Source organism: Diabrotica virgifera, chromosome 3 (genome assembly GCF_917563875.1).
Source record: "Diabrotica virgifera virgifera chromosome 3, PGI_DIABVI_V3a".
NCBI classification, from domain to species: Eukaryota; Metazoa; Arthropoda; class Insecta; order Coleoptera; family Chrysomelidae; genus Diabrotica; species Diabrotica virgifera.
The window spans coordinates 267,639,376-267,664,941 of NC_065445.1; the positions used below are offsets into that span (position 1 = coordinate 267,639,376).

The 25,566-nt window shown below is 33.8% G+C and overlaps 1 protein-coding gene across 4 annotated transcripts in view; it reads right to left on the bottom strand.

The window, feature by feature from the left end:
• Positions 1-25,566, bottom strand: part of LOC114326375 (optomotor-blind protein) — a 340,276-nt gene that overhangs the window by 204,254 nt on the left and 110,456 nt on the right. For all 4 annotated transcript variants that reach the window (XM_050646176.1, XM_050646175.1, XM_028274766.2 and 1 more), the window contains exon 3: positions 19,521-19,674. In XM_050646176.1, the coding sequence (XP_050502133.1) occupies positions 19,521-19,674 (154 nt within the window). The remainder of the gene's footprint in view (positions 1-19,520; positions 19,675-25,566) is intronic.

Here is a 25,566-nt window from a genome sequence, read left to right on the forward strand (position 1 = left end):
AGCACGGAGCCGAGAAGCCCAACAGTCTCCGTTGCTAATGCTCCGTGCAGCGCAGCAGGCATTTAAGGAGACCCGGTCTCCTAACAGTGGCATCTACGGTGCCATCACACGCTGCCCGGAGATATACCAAGGGAGGCAGAATAGCTTATCGGCTCCGTTGCGTGGTTGCGTGCGTCTCGGGACAACGAATTTTAGGGTCCTGACTAAAAATACATATTGAAAAATCTAAAAGTGCGAATTTTGTTATGAAATTTGGTATGTGGGGTTATAATAATATTTGGAACAACTTGCTCAAATAACTTTTTCCGATATCTCTAACTCAAAGTAAAATATCGGTAATTTATGGTGTTTTTGAATTCGCAGTAGGCCGCGTTTAGAATTAAAAAAATTCAGTTGAGTATCTTAAAAAATTTGAAGCTTCATTATGTATGGACTGCAAAACTTCAAATCTGTATTTATTTTGATATGCGAGGTATCTATTTACAAATAGATGGAATTGTTAACAAATAAAAGACACAAACTTTGGTATTAAACTTTTACAATTAGACTAACTATTTTTAAAATGATATGATATCATGAAATTATGAATTAGGATGATATTATGAAATGTAAATAAAAAATGGTCAAAAAATGGGGCCTTAAATTACATTTTTTGGCGCATTTTTTTGCTAGTGCAAATTTGTCTAGATATTTTACAGTTAGGTATAGCCTCCCCTATTGTAAAAATCACGAGCCGCCACTGATCTAACTAAAAAACTATATTAAACATTTTTGTAGGTTATAAAAAACAAAGAGACACTTGCCTTTACAAATCTTCTAGTTATAATACAAAAAGAGATATGGTAGGTGAAAATAGTTTCTCATCATTCTCAAAATCATTCTCAAATTGGTGTATTTAACTTGAAATAACAGAGAAACGGTCGATTTTAGGTGTATAATTCTACTAATACCTTTTGTAGTACTTGAAAAGACCTTTAAAATGAGCTGCATTAAAGGTCCATCACATTAATACCAAGCGAGATATGCTGCAAACAAAATTGATAACCAATGTATTTTAAGAAAAAATGAGCAGTGCCGATGCTAGGGTATAAGGTGCCCGCCTGCAAAACTAGCACAGCCCCCCCCCCCCCACACATACACATTCTTATGGGCGCCCATATAAAAATTTTTAGGGTGGGACCAGACGTGAAGATGATGCACATTACATTTTGTATACTTTGGATGACAATATATAGTTTAAAGCACCCGAAAAGCTAGGGGATGGCACGGCCTCCCTGATAGCGTGCCTGCATGGGCTTCCCATTATGTGTGTTTTAATGAAACAGTGAGACCCACATTTCCGAAGATCAAACCAGTCAGTGACCTACCTATCTGACCGCCCATAACCTGGAGTGGTATCTATCTGATCCCCAATAGCCAGGGAGGTAGTGTCAAATTTGACCGGAGCATTTTAGCATGGCTGGTTTCTTATTATTTAGGTAGGTGCTCCAAAGCTTATTAACAAATGATGTGTCAGCTGGCCCAAAACCGGGGATTTTAGTCAAGAGAAGGTAAACATATTAAAGTTGATGGACCAATGCTACAGCTTAAATGTCAAATATTTATATACGTTACTCAGAACATTTAATGGACTTGCTTACTTGACGCCTACCTTTCACTCAGGAGATCGGGGTTCAAATCCTGGCGCGGAAAATTCTTTTTGTTTTTTAAATTGACATTTTATTTTGAAAAATATTTATTTTTATAATACCACGTTTTTATTATTTATACGAGACAATATAAAAAAATCTGTATGTCTTTTATATAATTATGCATAGAACTTATGAAATAGCATAATATATACATTTGATCATAAATATTATGATTCACCTTAATAAGCAAAATTACTGTACATGAACCCCTGAAGCTTCCTGAGTTAGTACGACCAATCTAAGTGAAAAGGGGGGTGGGCCTCCCCACCCCACCCCCCTACTGACATTTTTTATCTTTTTAGACAAACTGTTTTTTGTATATTATATTTTATATATATTATAGAGAATGGGGAAATATTTAGATTTCTATTAAAACATGGGGGTTGGTGATAGAAAAGTGAAAATTTAGGGTTGTATCTTTCGGTTCTACAACATATTATAAAATTAAGAAAAAACAGTTTGTACAAAAAAATAACAAATAATATCTCCCTATTCACTTAGATTGTTGGTCTTACCAACTCAGGAACCTTCAGGGGTTCATGTACAACACATTTGCTTATTAAGATCAATCATAATATGACCAAAAATGCATAGTTTGCGATTCTATAAAAGACATACAGATTTTTTTATATTGTCTCGTATAAATAATAAAAACGTGGTATTAGAAAAATAAATATTTTTCAAAATAAAATGTCATTTTAAAAAACAAAAAGAATTTTCCGCGCCAGGATTTGAACCCCGATCTACTGAGTGAAAGGTAGGCGCCAAGTAAGCAAGTCCATGAAATGTTCTGAGTAACGTATATAATTATTTGACATTTAAGCTGTAGCGTTGGTCCATCAACTTTCATGTTTTACCTTTTCTTGACTAAAATCCCCGGTTTTGGGCCAGCTGACACATCATTTGTTAATAAGCTTTGGAGCACCTACCTAAATAATAAGAAACCAGCCATGCTAAAATGCTCCGGTCAAATTTGACACTACCTCCCTGGCTACAAGCTATAACAATTATCATCGCAGTAAATATCGAATGAGGAGGCTTTGCACTGAACGTTTCCTTGGATGCCCTGGGTAATGGGATATCCTCTTTTACTACTTTGTGTGGATATCCTCCTACTTTATGTGGTTACACCACCTGATTTTAGGGGTAGCTAGAAAAGCTTTTCTCCATATTAATGACTTAGTCGGTGTTCCCCTTTTCGCAAATGTCCTCGGTAAATAAAGTTCGGTTATAGTTTTATTGGATCCATGATCTGACACAATAACTTCATTTTAATTTTTTTAAAGAAATTGGCTAAGAGAACTAGATTGTATTTGTCATTTCTTCTTTTTCGGCTTTTCTTCTTCGGTTCGTCCCCCAGATAATTTTTTAATCCATTTTTATTTAACTAAATAAAAATAATAACTTTAAAACCTCAAGATTATGTTTCTGCAGTAATGTGAAACGGTAATTTAATAATAGTACTGAGTACTTAACAAATATAATTTTATATTAATTGAATGCAACACTAGATTCTTTAACTGCAGAGTACAACTGACAAACTATTCTGTATTAGTATAGGTATAATCACATGAAATAATACTAAATCTAAATCTAAAAATCTCTAAACTAAACTTTATGTAAAATGTTTATTTTAAATATTATGTTGTTATGGGATTATTACTCGATGCCTATTAATAAGTACATAATACTTAAATTACACAGGCGGAAAGAAAACAGTATCAAAATCGTGTTTATTTTACTAGAAATCATTCATTTCCTCTCATAACTGCTGATACAAAAATAAACAAAGCATTCTCATTTAGAGCCAAGTTGTTTGGTTGAAATATAACATCTTTAACCAATAAATGATATTACTACATGGTAAGAATTCTATGCGGCATTGCATATTTTTGTATAATTTACATGTGTGATATGCAAAACTAACAAACACTGACGAATTTAAACCACATTAAAAAAAATGAATTTTTCTATTTTAGTATTTTGCATAACACCAGCAGAAAAAAAACTCATTCTGGCGCCCCCCAAACAATGGCGCCCGCCTGCAGTGCATCCCTTGCAGGTCCGTTATCGCCGGCCCTGAAAATGAGAATTAATTTTAACCCCCATCCACCAAAATGTACATAAATGCATCGTTTTCCTTCCACAATACCTTTTATTGTAGTGTTATTTCTATGTCAAAAAAGATGGACGGGTTTAAAATAAATGGTTTTTGAAAAAAAAAACAAATTATAGAAAGCATTTTTAAATTTTCTTAAAAATCTTCCTTTTCCTCCATGTAACTTGAAAATGATAAGAGATACAGTAATGAAAAATAAAAAGGAAATTTTTATCTGAAAAAGCCCTACATTTTTGCGTGGTATCTTTTTTTCGTAACTCTTATCTTTTTCGAGTTACATGGAGGAAAAGAAGATTTTTAAGAAAATTTAAAAATGCGCTCTATAATTTGATCTTATTTTTTTTCAAAATCCATTCATTTTAATCCAGTCCAACTTTTTAAACATAGAAATACCACTATAATAAAAAGTATTGTAGAATAAAAACGGTGTATTTAAATTCTGATGGCTGAGGGGTTAAATATACTTCTCATTTCTTCTTGAAATACATTAGTCATCAACTTTTTTGCAAAATATCTCGCTTAGTTTGAGTGTAATTGACATTTAGTATTGCTCATTTTAAAGGTCTTTTCAAGTACTACAAAAGTTATTAGTATCATAATACACCTAAAATCGACAGTTTCTCTGTTATTTCAAGTTGAATACACCGATTTGAACATGCAGCAAAAAAACAAACTCTTCTTACCTACCATATCCCTCTTTGTGCTTTAACTAGAAGATTTATGAAGGAACGAATCTCTTTGTTTTTTATAACCTACAGAAAAATTTTATATAGTTATTTTGTTAGAGGCATAGTTTTTAAGGTATTCGCAAGAATCCGTCCGAAAAGGTGTCATTTTTCAATGAAAACGGCTAATTTTCAACCACGAATCAATGACTCAAAAAGTATTGAGTTTTCAAAAAATAATTATAGAACAGTTTTTGCTTAAAATAAGGTTCTCTAGCCTCTTCCGTGGCTATTTTAACAAAACATTTTTCACCCCCAAGAAGGGGTGGGAACCACCCCAAGGTAAAAGCGCACATCGGCATAGGGTAGACTTTCTTTCTTAACCTATTCCCTACTTACTGTCAAAATATCAAGTAAATCGATGTAGTAGGATGGAATTCGGAGCCAAATACCCTCATTGACTGCCCTAAATTTTTACTGATAAATAAGTAAAATCAACGAGTAAAGATATTTGAATCATCGATTGGTAGAATGAATTAGCATTAAATCAACCATATCGTTTTAAGGCAGTGGTCTCCAATAGACTCTGTAGGCTGCGTACAGCGTCACGTCGTAGGAAAATTGTTAATTTTCGTTACTTTTAATAAACTTTTAAAGACAAAAACTATCTTACAACCGATAATAGTTAAAAAGAGTACCTAATTCTAAAACAAATTCAAATTACGGGGTGAATTGAAGTGACCACCGACTTAGCCGGTTCTCTCCAATAGGGCTTTTCATTCACAGTCATTTGTTTCGAGCTTCTGTCATATGTCTTATAATCCGTGTGTATTAATATTATACATAGATTATACAACATTTGACAGAAGCTCGAAACAAATGACAATCGATGAAAAGCCCTATAGACGCTGTATGCTGCGTACAGCGTGTATTGCAGACCGCCTAAGAACAAAATATGACTTCGTGAGTTAAAATTGAGACGTGCTATAAAATAAAATATCATCATATTATAAAATGAAATAACAAGGAACAATTTAGGGTAAGAAAGGCCATGGATGTAGACGTATATCCTGGCTGACCAATCTTAGGAAGTGGACTGGTCTAACGCCAACTGATCTATTTCGAATCTGTGATCTGTGATCTTAAACTTGAAAGCTGGACATTAAAGCAAGAACACATAAATAAGCTACAGTCATTTGAAATGTGGTGTTACAGAAGAATGCTTAGAATAGCATGGACACAGAGGAAAACGAACACAGAAGTACTGCGAGAAATGGGTAAAGAATGCGAAATAATAAACACAATAAAAATAAGAAAGTTACAATATCTGGGACACGTAATGAGGGGACCGCGATATGAAATGCTAAGACTGATAATACAGGGAAAGATAAGAGGTGGAAGGAGTATAGGAAGAAGGAGAGTGTCATGGTTAAAGAATTTAAGGGACTGGTTTAGATGCAGTTCTATAGAACTCTTTAGAGCAGCGGTGGATAGAGTAAAGATAGTGATGATGATATCCAACCTCCGATTAGGAGACGGCACTTGAAGAAGAATAAGAAGAAGATCTGTGATCGGATCTGTGAATAGACTAAGATGGGTCAATGTTTTGACCAACATCTCTAGAAGACAGGTACCTTTAGAAGAAGAGTTAAACTGATATTTTGGTCTTTTCTACAACTTTCAACAAGATCATCAAAATTAGAAAAGTTAGCTACCTGGGTCACATAATGAGAAACAAAAAGTACTGTCTCGCATAACTTATTATCTAGGGGAAGATTGAAGGAAAAGTGGATCGGATAGGCGCCAGATTTCATGGTTTTAAAATCTGCCTGTGTTAACCATTTCGTGGTAAACACAGGCAGATCTGCCAGTGTAGTCGCTAACCTTCACTAAAGGAGACAGCACCAAAAAAAGAAGTATAACTGTCACAACAAATGAATATCAGTAGGTAGTTCAGATTTCTTTCCTAGGCGGCGCTAAGAGTTATCGTCCCAGAAAATTTGCATTTCCGCATGACGTGACATCCTAGCCTTTTAATCGATTAGATTGCTTGTGAGGATGCTCAAAGACTGTTACTAAACTTTACTTTTATGATAAAATAAATGAGCGTAACTCATACAGATTTTTTTAAGAGACTTTAACAGAGCCTAGGTATGCAGGCACACCTTGGATAATGAGCACAAAGTGCAATGGAAATATACATCAATGGTCATGAAAAAAACGAGCAGCAACAAGAAAAAATTCAAAGAAGCAATTCTCATCTTAATAAATGAAGAAACATAATATAGCAAACACTTCAATCAATAGAATGTAGCCTCTAGGTAACAATACTGAAAGACGAATCATCAGTAAGAAAATGTCAACATTATCGAGTTATTAGTACGCCAAAGACAACATTATCTATTATTAACAACTACAAAGCACAGAACTATAATTTGATATCAATTCTAGGCTACAAGAACACTTTTTAAAATTACAAAATAAGCTCATGTCCAGATGTCAAGATCGAAATAAAGTAAGTCAACTGTAAATTATAAAAAATATAAATGCAAAACAAATAAGTATAAAATATAATTTTACAGTTTTTGCGTTTTATCACGTAGGTACTTTGATTTCGCGAAAACCTTAATAGTATATTATGCAACGAGCATTTAATGATGGTCATTATGAAGCGAGTATGAGGGATTTGAAAAGAGCCGCCTACCGGCGAGTTTCGTATAGAGTACGAGCTTCATAATGATAATTAAATGCAAGTTTTATACACGATTTTTTCTATGATCATTCACAACAAAAAATATATTCAAATTTATTAATTTTGTAACGCAAACAAATTAAGTAGTTTCTCAGTGTCAGTTTGTTTACATGTTGAGAACCGCCATTGGTCACTGTACATGTGCCACCTTCATCGCGAATGCCATATCCCGATTCTATTGGTTAAAAATCTGTATCGTAATGAAAATCTGTATCATAATGAAGTTCCAAAGTAGAAGGTAGTAGAAGACCAAAGAAGACGTGGGGGGGGGGGAGACGATTAGGCAGGACATGTTGGTAAAGGGGATTGACATTGATATGACCCAAGATAGAATTGTGTGGAGAAATGCAATTAGGAAAGCCGACCCCGCATATGGATAAGGCAACGAGAATGATGATATGATACAGGTAGTGAAATCATAATTGATATAGTACTTCTTCTTCTTTTAGTTTCATGGCCTCCACCTCTTAGGTACTTGGCCATAATTGATATAGTATGAGAATAGAAAAATACTATTATGGTATCAAATATACAGAGTGACTTTGTATGGATGCAGATTTTTTGTATGGATTTTATTTGGATGTAAGAAGTTTTTCTGCGCTCTGATTTGGAAAAATTTTTCACTGAATCAGTTTTGTTACTTTTTTACTAATTTACTGAGAGTAGTAGGTCGTGTTATGGATTATTTTAACTTCGCCGAAGACAATGTAAATGTAACCAGAACTTCGAAATTAGGGCATTTAGGTATAGGGAACACTACATTAACAATAAGATGTATTTATCAAGGACTTAATAATATACAACAATATCAAACTATACAAGGTGATTTATTTGAATTAAGAAAGTTCATTAGATTTCCAGAAAATGCAAAATCTGACAACAATGTAAACAATATCATAATATTGACCGCATTACAAGACCGTTACATACCAAAATCTATAAAAATAGTGACGTTTCCGAGATAATTAACGCGCTCCATACTTGAAATTCACTCTGTATAATTTTCATGTCGCCTAAGGCGAGATCTTGGAAACAATTCTTGATTAAATACCAAATAATATTATCCGTAACATTAAAGTAAATACCAGTATAAATTAATACATTAAGTAACCACATCTCAGTGTGAATCGGTAGCAAATATTGTCTAACTTAAGAATTTGTGCAGAAGCCGGACCTGTGGGGCCCCATATAACCGGCTCGCGTGACAAACCGAAATAACCCAAACACCTTCGGAGCATTAGTGGCCATTTCGTAGTTGTATTAACACTCTTGAATTACCAACGTGAAAACACAAAAGTTACCAAGTGTGCACGTAGACTAAAGGTGAATTTTCTTTGAGGCGGCGTTTTCCCGAGAGTCTAAAGGGTGTTATGAGGGAGCAGAGACCATGTAGAAAAATAGCCTTTAAAAGAGAACGCTAATACGGGGTTTTAAATGTTGATATCGGAGATATTTTTTGTAGCATGCGATGGAGGATAACAATGCTTTATGGAAGGGACCGTCATTATTTTTAAATCTTCTGTTTACCCTCCTGATTACTTACAAGAATAGGTAATGACGTTATTTCATATTTGCGCTAAGACTTCGATCTGGCATTTAATGATAGAGCTTGTAGTAGCCAGAGGGTATTATTTTAAAATTACTGGCTATGGAAAGGTATCGAATATGTCTAGTCTAACTTCTTTAATCACTAAATAATTTTCTGCTCGATAATCTAGATAGAGTTAATGCACAATATAATCTTAATTGTTTTTCATTCGGAAAAAAAAGCAGAGGAAAACGACAACATGTAATGGGAAAAGTTATAAATGGAAAAGAAATATAATTGGAGAAAAAAATGGAAGATAAGAACATTGAAGTGGTAACTATAAGAGAAACAAAAAGAAAAGGAAGAAGGACCACAATGTTAGAAAACGGGAACTTATTAGTATACACCCCATGTTGGGCGCCAATTGTAACACTGTAACTACCCACAAAAATTGGGGGCCAATGCGTATGTGTATAAATATGGATTATGTAGTCTTGTCTAACTTTTTTAATTGCCAAATAATTTTCTGGTCAATATTTGAATTATAGTCAATGTAAGTACAATATAAATTTAATTAAAAAAAAAGCAAAAAACAGTAAATCTGGTTTAAAAGGTATATTTAAAAAACCCTCAAAAGGGCCACGTCAAATTCACATAACTAGTTTTCGACTGGTTTACCAGTCATCATCAGTGCTTACGTGCAATGTACATGCTAACCACATTACATTGTGCATTGCATTATGTACATTGCACGTAAGCACTGATGATGACTGGTAAATCAGTCGAAAACTAATTATGTGAATTTGATGTGGCCCTTTTGAGGGTTTTTTTAAATATACCTTTTATACAGGATTTACTGTTTTTTGTATCACATGGTATACAGCCAACTACAGGAAAACTTTTTCCTTGTGGATTTTTATAAATTTAATTGTTTTTCATTCAGAAAATAATTAACGTGACGTAAGGACAAAATACAGTTACAATAGCAAACATCATAGGAAATGAGTGAATATAAATATGATAACACAGACAGAAATAAACTAGATTATATATAAAGAGCAAATGGCAACATGGAAGGTAAGAGGTATAAATGCGAAATAAATATAACTGGAGAAAGAAATAGAATATAAGAAGATTGAACTAGTATTTATTTTAGTACCTAGTAAGACCATTACAACTCACACCCATAGATATGGCAGAGCTGAAAGAGTGTAACAAAGAGGATGAAAAGTTGAAGGTCACTAGGTCCGGGTGATATTGCAACAAAACTATTTAGATATCATAAGGATTCATTACCCTTCTAATAATGCTGTCAGTCAAGAAATTGGTATACTTACTCATCAATAATGCATAGCTCTTCATTTTGAGTTTCGCAGACGACCAGGCAGTTCTGGCCCAGTATTCTTTTTATATGGAGTTTATGCTCACAAGACTGCTTAGAGAATATAACACAGACATGGGGTCTAGTAGTTCAGATAAAGTAGCATATTTAATAATAAACACTAGTGCAAGGTTTAAGGTTTTGACTGATTATTATACACAAGTAAAACAAGTGGAAAAGTTTAAAAACCTTGGATGTTGTAGTTGATGAAGAAGATAGAGCTAGACAAAATACAAAATTCAGGCTTCAAGAGATTCAGGATTTCTTTATGTCATTCATATAAAGTATTTTATTTGTAGTATTAAAGTTAAAGTATAATATAAACCATTTAAGACGTCTCTAAATTGTTATAGTACACCAGTTTTCAATTAATCTCATATTTTATACGTCCGCTCCCAGTAAAACATCTACGTTTAATTATCTCGGATAACTGCACCGAGTATAGCTAAAAACTGTCAGTTTTTGTTGCAATAACGAGTCAAACGCCGGCACATAAAAAGTGTACTCTAGGCGAACCAACGATGGTTATCTCGCAGACAATCATTAAATGCAGTGAAAACTTAGTTTGAAGCTCGATGTTGAGCATACCTTTCGTTTAAGATGTACCAAGCGACTCACGATCATAGCAATAAAAAGACTTATCACCTGATTTTATGCCTACCTTCATCTTCAATCAACGCTACTAAAATTACAATTTCAATTTACTTACCTCCGGACGACTCACATCTAAGACAGTAAGTTGGGGGCACTATAATCATAGTGCAGTCAAATTGTCGAAGGTGTAGTTAATATTTCAGTTAATTGATGGATTCGACCATTACTTGATAAGTTATTTTATCTAACAATAAAACACTGAATTTTCAATATTTCCACAAACATTTGTGGCAGTCGCTAGGGGCCAAATCTGGCGAATATGCTGGATGCTCCACACTTCGAAGTTTTAAGTCATGGATTTCAGCTATTGTCAAAATGCTCATAGGTATGGCACGGCGCATTATCCTGATGAAAAAGAATTTTTTTCTTCTGCAAACCGGACCTTTTTTCAAGAAATTTTTCGTTTTCGAATGTGTTTTTGTTCCACCGTTAGTGAATGCGGCACATATTTTAAACACAGCTTAAATATTATTTACATTGCCCAATGAGATGCCTAGGGCCTAGGGTTTCTACTAAATCTCTTTCAATCACTCGCCGATTTCCAATACGATATTCTTATTGTCTGTACGATTTCTGGTCCTATTACAGACTGAAAGAAATCAATGCCGGATAATAAAAGTTCACATTAAAAGAAGAGAGAAGAACTCGAACATAAAACTTAGAAAGAGGAATGGATGAGAACTGGATGATTGGAAGGAATTCTGAACTGTCCATTATTAACAAACTACTGTTTTTCAAACAAATACTAAGATCAGTATGGACATATAGCGCAATGCTTTGGGGATGCGCAATTAAAACATTGATGTAATACAGGGGATTCAAAACACTGTAGGTACTAAAGAGCAGCGTTACGGCTTCAAAATACGTAAAAAACTAGCTGCATTCACTGAGATCTGAGATGAAGACAGTAGAATAAATAATTGCTAAATGTGCAACAGATATGAACAAAGTCTACTTCAAAATGTGAATATCGAGGCCATCCACCTCTTCGACAACACAGATATAGCAAACATACTCAAGAAGACAAAACTCTTGGAGTTCGTGAAGTAAAAATAGTCCAAGCATCCAAAACACCCATTAAGTTCAAGAGCTTTAATGCCTGGTTGCACTAACAGATATTAAGCTCCAGCTTAGCTAAGCTCTACTTATAGATAGGGCCTCCTTGAGTATCACTTACGTTGCACCATAATTTTCGTTTCTTACCTTATTATCGATTATATATCTATTACTACATTATGATATTTTTATTATAATATATTATAATTATATTATATTAATTCTTATGTTATTCTCCTCTTAAGCTTAAGATCTGATGGTGCAACCGGACTTAAATGAATTATTAAGCAAAATAGGAGACAATGAAACAATTAATATGAATAGAAACTAACAACGAATAAAAAAAAATAAAAAAACTGTAGGAAAATAATCCAAGAACGTTATGGTAGGTGAGCAAAGTATGCTAAATGCATACTTTGCATTTGCTCGAGTGCAGTCACTCGAGAGCTTTGGGGACCTATTGGGTTGTGAAGAGTAGGTCCTAAAACCAAAAAAAGTTAAGTAAAGTTTTCCATTTTAGTGAGGACTTTCCATTTTTAATTTAATTTTCCATTTCCAACAATGGTTTTTTTAGATTATAGCGCCATCTATCCATAATTTGAAAAAAAATGTATCGAATAAAAGTTACTTATTTTTAAGTAAGGAATTCAAATCTGCAATAAAAATGGGTGCACCCATTTAAGATTTTAAGGTAACCCCCCACTCCACCTCCGTAAGGGGTCGTGTTTGATGCCACTCGATAGATTTTTCAAAAATATTGAATAAGTTTATTTTTCAGTTTTTCGATCTGATGTTCCTTTCGCGAAATATCGCGGGATTCGTATTTAAAATATTAAGTGAGAAGTCGTGTTTGGTATGATTTGATAAATTTTTGAAAAAAATTGAGTACCTACGCATTTTTTAGTTTTTCGATTCGTCATTCATTTCGTGAAATATTCGCTTTTTTCTTGTGAAACTTTGGGACTCGCCCATTTCCTTATGCCCCGCTCAAATCGTCAGATTTTTGAAATATACACTGTTTTGCATGTTCTTACTTACCTTATCTTAATCTGACGATTTCGAGTTTTTCTAAGGATAATTTTTTTTCGGCCGCCCCTTAACGAACTCCCCTGTATTAAGAGCCAATATATGGTAGAGGTACATTTTCAGGGTACAAGGTTTCTGTCCACGTAATAATCTGACGCGCTCGAGTAACTGCAAAAATCCCCGCTTGGGCTCCCCTACCATTAGCAATACTTACAAAAAATCAAAGTGAGAGAAAAAGAATGAACCCACAAAAAAGCAGTTGTTTACTGCTACCATGATCAAGAAACGATTTGGCAAAAATATTATAGGTAGACTGTTGAAAAATGAAAAAAGATGATATAACCATGTTTTCTTAGAGCGGTCTCGTTTGGTTAGAAAAAGAACGAAAAACTGACCATAGCTCATAGTGATCAAATATAAATAAAGATTATTTGAAGTGTAGCTGAAGAAGAACGTAGATTCTAAATTGTTAAGCAAAGTTTATGCATACGGTCAAAGAGTTTTACAATATTCGGCTTCATGTTATGTATTGTTAAATATAGACTTCAGCTATAGATTTAAATTGAGCAAATATCAGCAGACCGTAAAAACTTGTATATTATATGCCAAAACGTGTTCAAAATATTGAATGATACAGGAAGACGTTTTTCTGGTAAAACAAAATAGATTTTATTCTTTTATTGTTTTTCTTTGTCTTTCTTTCTTTCTTTCTGTCTTTGTTTATCTATGTTAAGCTTTTTCAAAACATATAAATACCAGATTTTAGAGACTACAGTCCCTAGGGCATTTTTTCATTATTTAATTTACCTAAAACAAATTATGGAGTTAAAATCTTCCTGCTCTCTAAGCCCGACCGCACATCAAAGAAACATGAAACGTAAATTTCGTTTCATGGAAATAAACCACTGCTAAACAAATATACGTCCGGCCATTTATGAAACTCTCCGAAAATAAAAATGTGTCATGAGCATGAATCACACTCGTTTCATTGGTAGGCGGACTTTTAGATTTGTTTAGCAGTGTTTTAGTTTCATGAAACATGTTTTTCGTTTCATGATTCATGTTTTTCGTTTCATGTTTCTTTGGTGTGTGGCTTGGCTAAACCACTTTGTTCTTTCCAAACATAAAATTAATAGCTTTTTATTTTTTTTTCCTAATAAAACATCATACATTCCATACATTCCTACCTAATTTTATCCCACAGATCATATAGACACGTAGATCATATCGTGGGCGTACTGGGAAAATCCACTAACTCACAAAAGTAAAGTTTTGAGGAAAACTCATTTAAAAACATTATTATACCTTACGGATTACCTCTTAAAAATCGGGTACACTGGTTGTTCAACTTTTGGTACCTGGATATGATTTTGAAGGATGTTAACCACAGGTTAACATAAATGATACATGTTCATAAAAATATTTGGAAAAACATTATTTTGTTCATGAAAACTTAGAAAAAGATGGAGTTAGTTGATTTTCTTTGTCATTGAATGTACCGATTTAAGCACGGTAGATGACGAATTTGGAGATATAGGGTTTTTCCTGTTAACATATTGATGTTTGTTGATTAAACAGTAGTAAAATATCAAAATTGAAAAAGAAATGGAGTTAGTGTATTTTCCCAGTACGCTCACAATATGAACCCTTCCTTAAGGTCTAAAAGTCTATGTCTTCTTAATATGTACATATAAAAATATGTTACGTAAATTTGTAGTACTTCATGTATACTTCTTAAAGCACATTTAGTCGAGCATTTATCCGAATTTCACCGGACTATAATATAGTGCGGCTTCTCAAAATTTTACGAGATCTTCATAAAATAAAATGTTATCTTTTCTGGAATCAATAAAGGAGGCGCAATTAGTGAGGTATTTCGGTTGAAGGTCCTTAATGTGCGGTTTAATTACTCGGGACCACCGGTGGTGGCGATAAAAGGACTATTTGTCACTAAAAATACTAAATTAGGTGCTACTCATAAGCCTGCCGGTCAAATTTAATACTTTCTAGCCAATCACCTAACTGGGAATGTTTGTTTCATAGTTCAAGTATGTTGTTTTTATTAGCCGATAATCTTGCCTGTCGTTTTTATATATTTCGACTATTTTAAATAATTCTGTGTTACATTACCATACAAAGTTCCAATACAAAGATGCCTGGATATCAATCTAGATACATAATATGCGTGTTTTATTGACTATAATAAAGCATTCGACAAAGTACGACTTGAACAATTAATGAATGTCCTGAAATCAAAGAAGATAGACTACGATTACTTCAGGATCATATCGAATCATCATATCATATCGATCTTAAGGTCAACGAGGACAAGACCAAGTACATGGTGGTTACGAAGAACCTAAGACCAAGGATTAGACAAAACGTAACAATTAATGAATACAACTTTGAAGTCGTCAAAGAATTTAAGTACCTGGGAGCGATCATAACATCTGAAAATAAATACGAAAAGGACGTGGCAGCCAGGATCATTGCAGGAAACAGGGCACATTACTCATTAATTACCCTACTTAAATCAAAAATACTCTCAAGACCATCAAAAATAAGAGTATATAGGACAATAATTGGTCCCACAACAACGTATGGAAGCGAAACATGGACTCTGAACCAGCGGAAACGACAAAATGACTGGTACTTGAAATAAAGATACTGCGGACTATCTATGGGCCTTGCAGAAAAGAGACAACAGGAGAATGGAGAAGAAGACACAATGATGAACTCCAGACAATATATGGAGATGAAAACATAGTACGCTACATTAAAGCAAACCGAATACGATGGGCGGGTCACGTGCTAAGATCAAGTGACGAAAGACTTCTGAACGCCACATTCTGGGAAAGGCCCGATGGCAAAAGGTCAGTTGGTCGCCCAAGAAAGAGATGGAAGGACGCAGTAGCCAGCGATCTACGCAAAATGGGAGTACAGCAATGGGAAATAGCTGCTCAGGACCGACAACAATGGAGGGAAATAGTAAACGCGGCCAAGACTCACATAGGGTTGTCGAGCCAAATGATGATGATGATGATGATGAAGATCATATCGAATGGATACTATAAGCCTCAACCAAAAGTATCTTTTGTCTCCAATTATTTTTAATGGCTACTCGGAAGAGATCATAAATGGAGTATTTAGAATTCCCTTCCCTAGTACTCCCATTAGCAACATTAGATAGGTATGTAGATGAAACTCTCAACTGCCATCTTAGCCGAAAATACTGAGGATCTTCAGAGGCTGGTGAACATAATAGTAGAGTATGAACACCATTGAATCAACGAATGTAGATAACAATGAACGCCAAAAAGGCAAAATTTATGAAAATATCGAAAACTCAAAGAAACAACGAGAATATTTTCATAAATGGAACCAATGTCGAACAAGTAGATCAATATGTATATCTTGGAACAATTATCAAAGCCACAAATGATTACTTTCAGGAAATCAAAATCAGAATAGAAAAGGTCAAAGCCAATTTTAACAAAATGAGAAGAGAGTGCTCTGCACAAGAGACTTGAAGTTGGAACTAAGAGTTAAGTTGGCTAGCAGCTACGTTTTCTCGACTTTGTTTTATGAAATGGAAGCTTGGACCTTGGAACTATTATTAAATTCCATATAAAGATAATTGGAAAGTAAACCACATAAAAAAGGGGAAGAAAGTTTGTGGACTGTTGATAATAACATGGAAAACTTAGCCAATCTATAATCATGTTAATCGGGTCAGAAAACAACTCTGACACAGAAGAAGAGGAAGAAATGGAAATCCATAATCTATAAGTAAAGCAGTGCCAGTAACTTTTTAATTTATGCACATTGCTTGAAAGTTACATATTATTTATAAATAGGTACTTTACGACGTATCTGCTTTAACCTACCTATAAATCAGTTTCTTTGTGATTCTCCAATACTGACCCATGATTTTCACACCTGTTACGTGTATAATCAATCCATGGGTTTGTATTGTTTTTTCTACGTGAATAGGGTAGATTATTTGAAAAATAATATCTAAAACTAAATTTCATCAGGAGACGATATTATTTTAAGTGATTTTAATTTCACCACTTTACCTGCTGTTTGCAGATCAGTAAAGATTTGCATTTTGTAATGAGCTGCCAGTTGGAAACAAATAATGTAGAGTTTTCCTGCAAAGTTTGTATTTTAATTTCGTAGTATAAAACAATATACACTCTGGTGCTAGTACAGTATGCGGTCTACCGTCGAGTTTATAAACGCATAAAAGAGAAGGATAATTGTTTTATATGTTTTTGGTTTTGAAACTTTTCATTTTTTGTAAAACTCTATGGTCTGAAATGTTCTTGAGCATAACATGGTTTGCACACAAACACATTTATTACAGTGATTTATTAAGTGCAATATAATAGAACTCGTCTGTTCGGCGTTCTCCTTCCATTTTGTTAACAAGATTCTGTTTTCTTGAAGGAAAACTTTTTGTACGCCATGAATCATCGCCAGTGTACGGAATCAGTAATTCCGAGGGTTAGTTTAACACTCACTCCTATAAACATATATATACACACACTCACACACACAAATGTGCTCCCCTAAGTCGGCTGCCGGCACGCCCTTAGGCGGGGCGAGTCCGTCTTTGAATAAGACATGTTCTACACCATATATTATGCATTTAGCACGGGCTTAACACGAAAAACAAAAAAACGACGCGTCAGGCCCAGCGTTCGCCGTGGAGAATTCTAAATTAGGTTAGGTTCCATTTGTTTTACCTCTTCTTTTTTCTTTGCTCCTCGCTTTCCTCGCGCGATTTTAATTTACTTGTCGACACTAACAACGTTTTGCTCGAATGTCTATAAAAACCGGTGGCGTTATACTTTGCTTTAATTCTTTTAGGTTTTAACAAACCCACAAGTTATTTTATACATTCGAGCTATGGCTTTTCCCAGAAACTGCGCGGGTATTTCATTATTTAATAGTCATTTTATCTGTAAGTATGTAATTTAATGAGTATAGTTAACTCGGTTTAGAAAAGTATGAGAGTTCAGTTTTTATGACAGAAGATTGATTATAACGTTTTTATAGAAGGATTAGTCAAACCACAAAAATTATAAATATTGGTAACTTCTTGATTCACTTTTGTACAAGACAATATAACAATCCCCACCCTCCCAATCCCAAAAACTAAAATACAATATCTTATTGCTTCTCTTCTCTTTCTTACTAAGTCTTTGATGTTTGCATCTCCGTCAATATATCTGTACCTCCAGCTTTGTCCCATACTGTCTTCCCATCGATTTCTCTAAAAGTTTTCATCTGTGCTGTTTTTAACATTCTTTTTGTTACTATCCTTATAACCCCTACATTTCAGTAAATGGATCTCTTGAAGGAGATGGTGATTTGCAAGATTAGGCTATGATACCAGAGCCTTTCTTGCGACTGATATGTAATTTGTAACTCTGCTTTATAATAAGTTAATTGTAGTTTAAAGTGTAATGTTACCAACCCTATAATATTAATCAATGAGTGATTATATAGCACATTTCTCATCAGATTGGTTATACCTCAATGGCACTAATGTCTCAATATATAGGTACTATAATTTTGTCGATATTTCACTTAATTATTGTTATAGTTGTTTGCTAATCTTAGTTTTGATTTAGTTGTTTATTGTTTGTTTCATGTTGTTTTTAGCAATTGTTAAACAAAGACTTTTGTACGGGGGCGTGATGATGGGACATGCATTGTAGGCCTTAAAACCGTTAGCCCAAATCAAACACCGATAAAAAATACTTAAGATTGTGAGTATTGACTCATTTCTTATACACTAGTATCATGAAATCACATTGGTCTTTTCATCATTACCTATTTTTTTTTTGTTCTCTTTAATGGTCATAACGGATTATTTTTCAAAATGGCCTAAAATTGCATCTCTTCCTAACTTCCTAGTGAAAGAGCGATTACAGTAGCAGAAACATTCATATAGACATTTAGACATTTATTATAGACATTTGTGATCAAGGACGCAATTTTGAATCAAAATTATGACAAGAATTAATAAAAATCTTGAAACGAATATTAACTAAGAGTTAAAGTAGAATCGAAGAAACCTACAACAAAGTTCTTAAAGAAATATGTTACACAGAAAACGAATGGCAGGAAAAATATTGTTGTCAGGATTAAAAAACTTGCTTTAGGACATGATCTCTTAAAAAACATCTCTTTTTCTGTTTGAGCTTGCTTCAAAAATCAAATAAACAATGAATATTATAAATAAACGTTAAAAAAGTTTCGAAGAAATGAGGACTGGTCTAAAGTAAATAGACCAGTCATTGCCATAAGAATAAAAAATTTGTGATATCTTAATATCTAAGTAATAGAAATTTTTATTATCCTACAAAATCTTAGATTGTATGTGAAGGAAAATTGTGTAACAATGTTTTTACTCATTTGTTGTTGTTTATTAATTTCATTATATTTTTTGGATAGATTTGAATAACGATTTAATCGAATACATATGACTTTTTTTGTATAGGAAGATAATAATTTCACATTTACGATGTGCTGTATGTATGACCAATGGCCCAAGCCAAAAATCCTTCATATATCTTTTCAAGGCAAACAGTTCAAGGAAATTAATTAACTAATTAAATAAAATTTAACACTTACGAATCCGTGCTTATCCGAAATATTATTGGTTAACTTGAGTTTATGGAAAGAGACCACTTTCTGCATCCACTGTTCCCCCGTTGATGGACTATCCGGATGGATGTACATCCTCTTCGGCATTTCTGGATCCGCTTTGCCAGCCACCATCCACCGGCTGCAAATATCGAAGGTGAACAGTTTAATAACAGTAATCAATCAATAAATATTATGAAATGTTCTACGGCTACGGTCGTGTAAGATTCTAAATTAGTCTTTGGAGATAATTACAAAAAATCTATTATAACGAAAAAAGTTATTTCGAACCTACCCCGTATAATGGTTCCAACTCGGCAACGTGTTTCATAGGTGCGTAGTGAGGAGCGACGAGTTTCAAAAAGTACGATTAGGCCGGCGCGAAGCCTAGAGATGTAATACAGAAAGACTAAAAGGGATTTAGAACAACAACTGAAACAGTAGAGACAAGCTCCCAATGAAAAAAGAATTAAAACTTAGTCGGACAAAGAGAGAGTATTATTTGAAATATTCATTTAAATATAGGGTCCAAATAAAATGCCACATATTTTTGCCATAGAAGAGTTTAAATATAAAATTCAGTGAAGATTTCATCTATTGGTACAAATTTAAGCTTTCAATCAATCTTTTAGTAAACGTAATTTATAAAAAGTCTATATGAGCATTTTTCGTTAATTACGGGACCCAAAATAGGTTACAAATCTGTAAAATGGTCTTTCACTAGGTTAAAAATGACAGCACAAGTGATCTATCAATTAATTAGTCTTTGAGAATACGCCCAAAAGGAGCAAAATAATTTTGAAAACTAAGAGAATAACTGACTCAAGATCAGTGATACAGTAGTTTAATTAGACCGGTGTTTATTAAGTCATTTGCTTGATTAAAGTTGCCGAGAATATTATAGACAAAAATGTAATGCTCTCAGGTTTTGCTTAAAACATGCTTAACTGTGAGTAGTTGGTCGATGATTGATCTTCCTTACCTATATCCTGCCTGGTGTTGTCCGAGGATCTTCTCTATGAAAGGTTGTAGTCTATGGTCAAGTATACTGGTATAGCAAGGAGGTGTCCCTGTAGTTTTGACAGAGGAGTTTATCGCCTTGTTTATGGATTGGACAGATGATACTCTTTTGATATTTCCTATAGCCTCCATGTTCTGTTTATGACATATTATCATTTTCATGATATTCTATCCTACCAATTTGAACAATTCTGTTAGTATTCCATCACATCGAGGGGTCATATTATTTTTCTGCAGTTTGATTGCCATGTCAACCTCTTCGATAGTTGGCGACTTTGTTGTCTCATTCCCTTCTTTTCTGCTTCTTCCAGTAGTTCATATTCTGTGTGTTTTCGAAAAAAAGTAGGTTTTCCAAGTTTCTTTAATTGCTTTAGTGCTGATTTTTTGTTCTCATTTTTATTCTTGAGCAGATTAGTTTTTGTAGGTTTTTGTAGGTTGTATTTTGGTTTTATATTGGTTTTGACAATGATTCTTACATGTGAAAGACTTGTCCAAAGTTATTAAGCTACTTAGAATTTTTTCTTCCATGTTACTTAGACGGAAAGCACGGCATTCGTTATGGTATTTGGACATACTGTCTATGACATTTTCGAGTTATTTTTCGATATTATGAAAGTCCTTTGATTGTATTGCCATGTTGTCAGCAAATAATGTCTTGGTTCCCTTGTTATTGACTGGTTATTTGGGTATATAGAGAGCTGGAGTTTCCTTGACAGACCATTTTTTATATTTATCATACTGCTTTTCTTCCCTTTTCACCTACCTTTCTTCCCTTGTACTATTACGTAGAATCTCATATTGTGTAGGATAGATTTCATGACTTCATCAGCAGTTTAGAGTGTTATATATTTTCTAGTAGATTTTTGTGGTTCAAACTAAAGTAGGCAGCCGTTAGATGAACTAACTATAGGTAATTAAACCAGCTGTTTATCAGCTAAAAATCATTGGTTTTTTTATCAATTTTGAATAAAAAACGTCTTTTGAACTGTAGTTACCTATCGGTATCTCGTTTGAACAAGAACTTACAAAATTACGGCCCGATAAAAGATTCGATTTAAAAAATTATTTATAAAGGTTACCTACTGTACAAAAAACACAATGTAGATCTCATGAATACGCATATTTTCTAATATAATTTACACGTAAACGAACGGATAATATAATACTGCTATTTATACCGGTTTTTAAATATCTCCAAAGACCATAAGTGTACTATGTGATGGCTTTCTAAAAAAATATACCTTTTACATCATAGATTTCGAATTTCAACCATGCAGAGCCGGATAGTACAGCTCTTTTTGTTGAAAAGACGAGGTACATTTTTCAACCGTACATGCAAAACATTAATTCTAATTACTACTAACTACTAGATGTAAATGGTAATGAATGTTTTCAAGTGAAGAAATAACAATATTATACGCAATTTAAACATTATGTCGACAATTTACATAACAAAAAAGTCAATTTTCACGGTGCTCACATTAGTCAATGAGTAAACTCAGGGCAATTATAATAGTTTATAAATCAGCTGTATTTTCCGAAAGACCAATTCGTCACGAACCTTCTGTATATGGCCATTAGTTTTGTCGAGCAACGTTTTATGACATAGGAGCCTAATTTTGTTATTTCTTCAAGGTTCTACTTTCAAAACGTAGGTATATACGGGCCTGGTTATACGATAAAATAAAAGAAATTGAAAAAGAATGTAAAAACAGAAACACAGAAGCATTATATAAAAAAAGTAGCGAGGAGTACAAAACCTTTAAAAGAAAGATAAAAGGCACAAAAAATAAAAATGGAAAAACACCAGAAAATGATGAAGAGAGAAGAGAAGAAGATAGAGAGAAAGAGAGAATGAGAGAAAGAGAAAAATTTAGTGTAACTAATTTATAGAACTATTAACATAACAAGACTCTCATGGCTGGGGCATATGAAAAAGTGGAAGAAGATATAATGATATTAGGAAGGAAACTAGCTAGAAAGACCTACAAAAGAGGAAGTTGAGGAAATTATAAATGGCAGAAGTAATGGTAAAGCCCTAGAATCTGAAGGTACCGATATGTCGAGCTTATAAAATATGGTTAAGAGAAAAATTATGAAATTTAATAAAAGACGACGAAGTAAAGGGACGAAGAAAAGATGCCCGAAAAATAGTACAAAGGAGAAAGTATCACGGTTAAAAAAAAAGGAACCAACAATTGTGTAATAACTACCGGGGACTGACGGTATTAAACACAGCATATAAGACTGGCCGAAGGTATGACGAATATCACAGGACAGTACAATATCAATGCAGATTTGTTAAGGGAAAGTCTACAATAGATATCCTACAAAGGGTTAACCAAGTTATGGAGAAAGTTCATGGATATAAGAAATTGAACTTCTTTTTATAGATTTTCAGCAAGCATTTGATACAATAAAAAGATCAAAATTAGTGATAGCTCTGAAAGAAATGGGAATACAAAACAAATTAAGACGAGTAATAATACTGACAGTGAGCAGAACTGCAGTGAGTATAGAAACTCAAGTAGGAAACACAGAAGAATTTGTCATAAATAAAGGGGTTAGACAAGAAGATTCGTTATCAGCAACTCTGTTTAATATTGCCCTGGAATACATCGTCAGGAAAATCAACAAATGTACCCTCAGAACGAGAGAAGGACAAATAATAGCATATGCTGACGATATTGTGTTAATAACAAAAAAGAGAAAAACAATGTAAAGAATGTTTAACTAAATGGTAACAGAAGAAAAAGTAATGGAATTAAAAATAAACCGAGAAAAAATAAAAATAATGAATTTGTTAAAAACAAAAAAAATAGAGTAGGAGGACACATTTTTGAAGTCGTCGAAAATTTAACTATTTGGAGAACAGACAATGGAGAAAGAGAAACAAAAATCAAAGAAAAGATAATTACAGCAAATAAGATCTAGGATGCAAATAAAAAGTTACTAAAAAATAAATTACTAAGCAAGAAATCGAAAATGAAGGTATACAAAACAATAATTCGATCGACGATGATGTATGCAGCAGAAACCCTTAGCATAACAACAAAAGAAGAGAAAAACCTTAGCCTACAAGAAAGAAAAGTAACTACTATGAGCAATATTAGGACCAATAAAAATTAAATTTAGACAAAGAACGAACCTTGAGCTACTGGAAGAAATTAAGGAAGATACAGTGTGTAAAATGAAGCAGCAAGGAGATCAGGATCATATACGTCGACATCCTCAATTTTGGAATGGACATCAGCTGGCAAAAGAAGACGTGGAAGATCAAGTTCCACATGGTTACAAGAAGTAAGACCTCAATAGGGAGGATATACGACAATCGAAAAAACCTAGAGATTGGAAACAGTGGAGAAAAATATCTGAGAAAATTAAATAGAAAAAATGAGGATTAATCTACCTCACAACATAGATCTGGCAAGCTAAAGCAGCGTAACCCATAAAAGGGTGTTTAGCCACTCTATATAAATATATATACATGCAAAACATTAATAAATTCTAATAATTACTACTAACTACTAGATGTAAATGATACTGAATGTTTTCTAGTGAAGAAATAACAATATTATACGCAATTTGAACAAAATATCGACAATTTACATAACAAAAAAGTCAATTTTCACGGCACTCACACTAGACGTTGAGTAAATTCTTCAGTTAAATTTTTTGGAAGATCAATTCGTCACCAACCTATTGACTTTGTCGAACAATGTTTTATGACTTACGGCCTGTACACATGCGGGCGCTAAACGCCGCGATTTACCTGTTAAACGTGCGCTTGCATGTGTACGATACCATTTGCTCTTGGTAACTTAAAACGCGACGTTTGGGTTTATCAGGTAAAACGCGGCGTTAAGCGCCCTCATGTGTACAGGCGCTTAGTAGCCTAATTTTGTTATTTCTTCAAGGTTCTACTTTCAAAACGCATGCTTCGTGCTTTTCTTATCACACCAGTAAGGGCCGTTTTTAGGAAAAACACGCCCCGAATGCAATAGGTTTCGAATCGCACAAACCGATATCAAAATTACAACCAAAATCATGACCACGATTTAATTTAACTCGACTTTTAAAACGACTACATAAATGAATCGAACGCAAAAACAAATACACAATGGTGTGTTTTCTAAAAGATTTGGGTTCAAGGAAGGTCCAATTGTCGAAGGTTTTTTACATTTCGCAAGATATGTTACTATTTGTTGACGTAAATCTTCCTAAGTTGGTCTGTGGATCATCATCTTCTTTTTCCTTTTTGCATCCATTCCAGGACAAAGGCCTGCTTATGAATTCTCCCTTCTGCCAGTTTCTCTCCACACTTTTGCTTTGGTGTCGTCTAGCCACCATTTTTGTGGTCTTCCTCTATTACACATCTTCGCGTGGTCTCCAATGTACGTGGTCTTCTTGTCATGCTACATGTCCTATTCACCTCCATTTCATTTACGCAATTCTTCCAATTACATCTTCCACCTTCGTCCTGCTTTGCAGGTGTTTCTTTCGTATATATTCTGTCAAAGAAACTCCTCGATTGCCCTTTGTGTTGTTCATAATCTATTGACTGATAACTCTGTAAATGTAGCGGTCTTCATTCCATAGGTCACAACTGGTAGAATACAACTGTTGAATACTTTTGTCTTTAGAATTATTAGTATTTTTTTTTCAACACAATACTGAGTCTTACTACTGCTGTCCAACTCATTCGGCTACTTGTAATATCTCTACCGAATCATACCGATCAAGTTGTACACCTGTTGTAGGATATCTTCGATTAGAATAAGCATCGTGTCTAGGTTTCCATTCTAAGATGTTCTTAATCCATCTTCCATCTCTTATTCTAGCAACATGGCCTGCCTAGTTCCCTTTAAGTGTTGTAATTCTGACTGCGTCGTACCACCAGTATTTCTCCTAACTCTTCGATTTGAAACTTTATCTTTGAGAGATGTATTTAACATTAACCTCTCCATTGCTCTTTATGCCACTTGTATTTTACTGATTAATTTTCTAGTAAGAG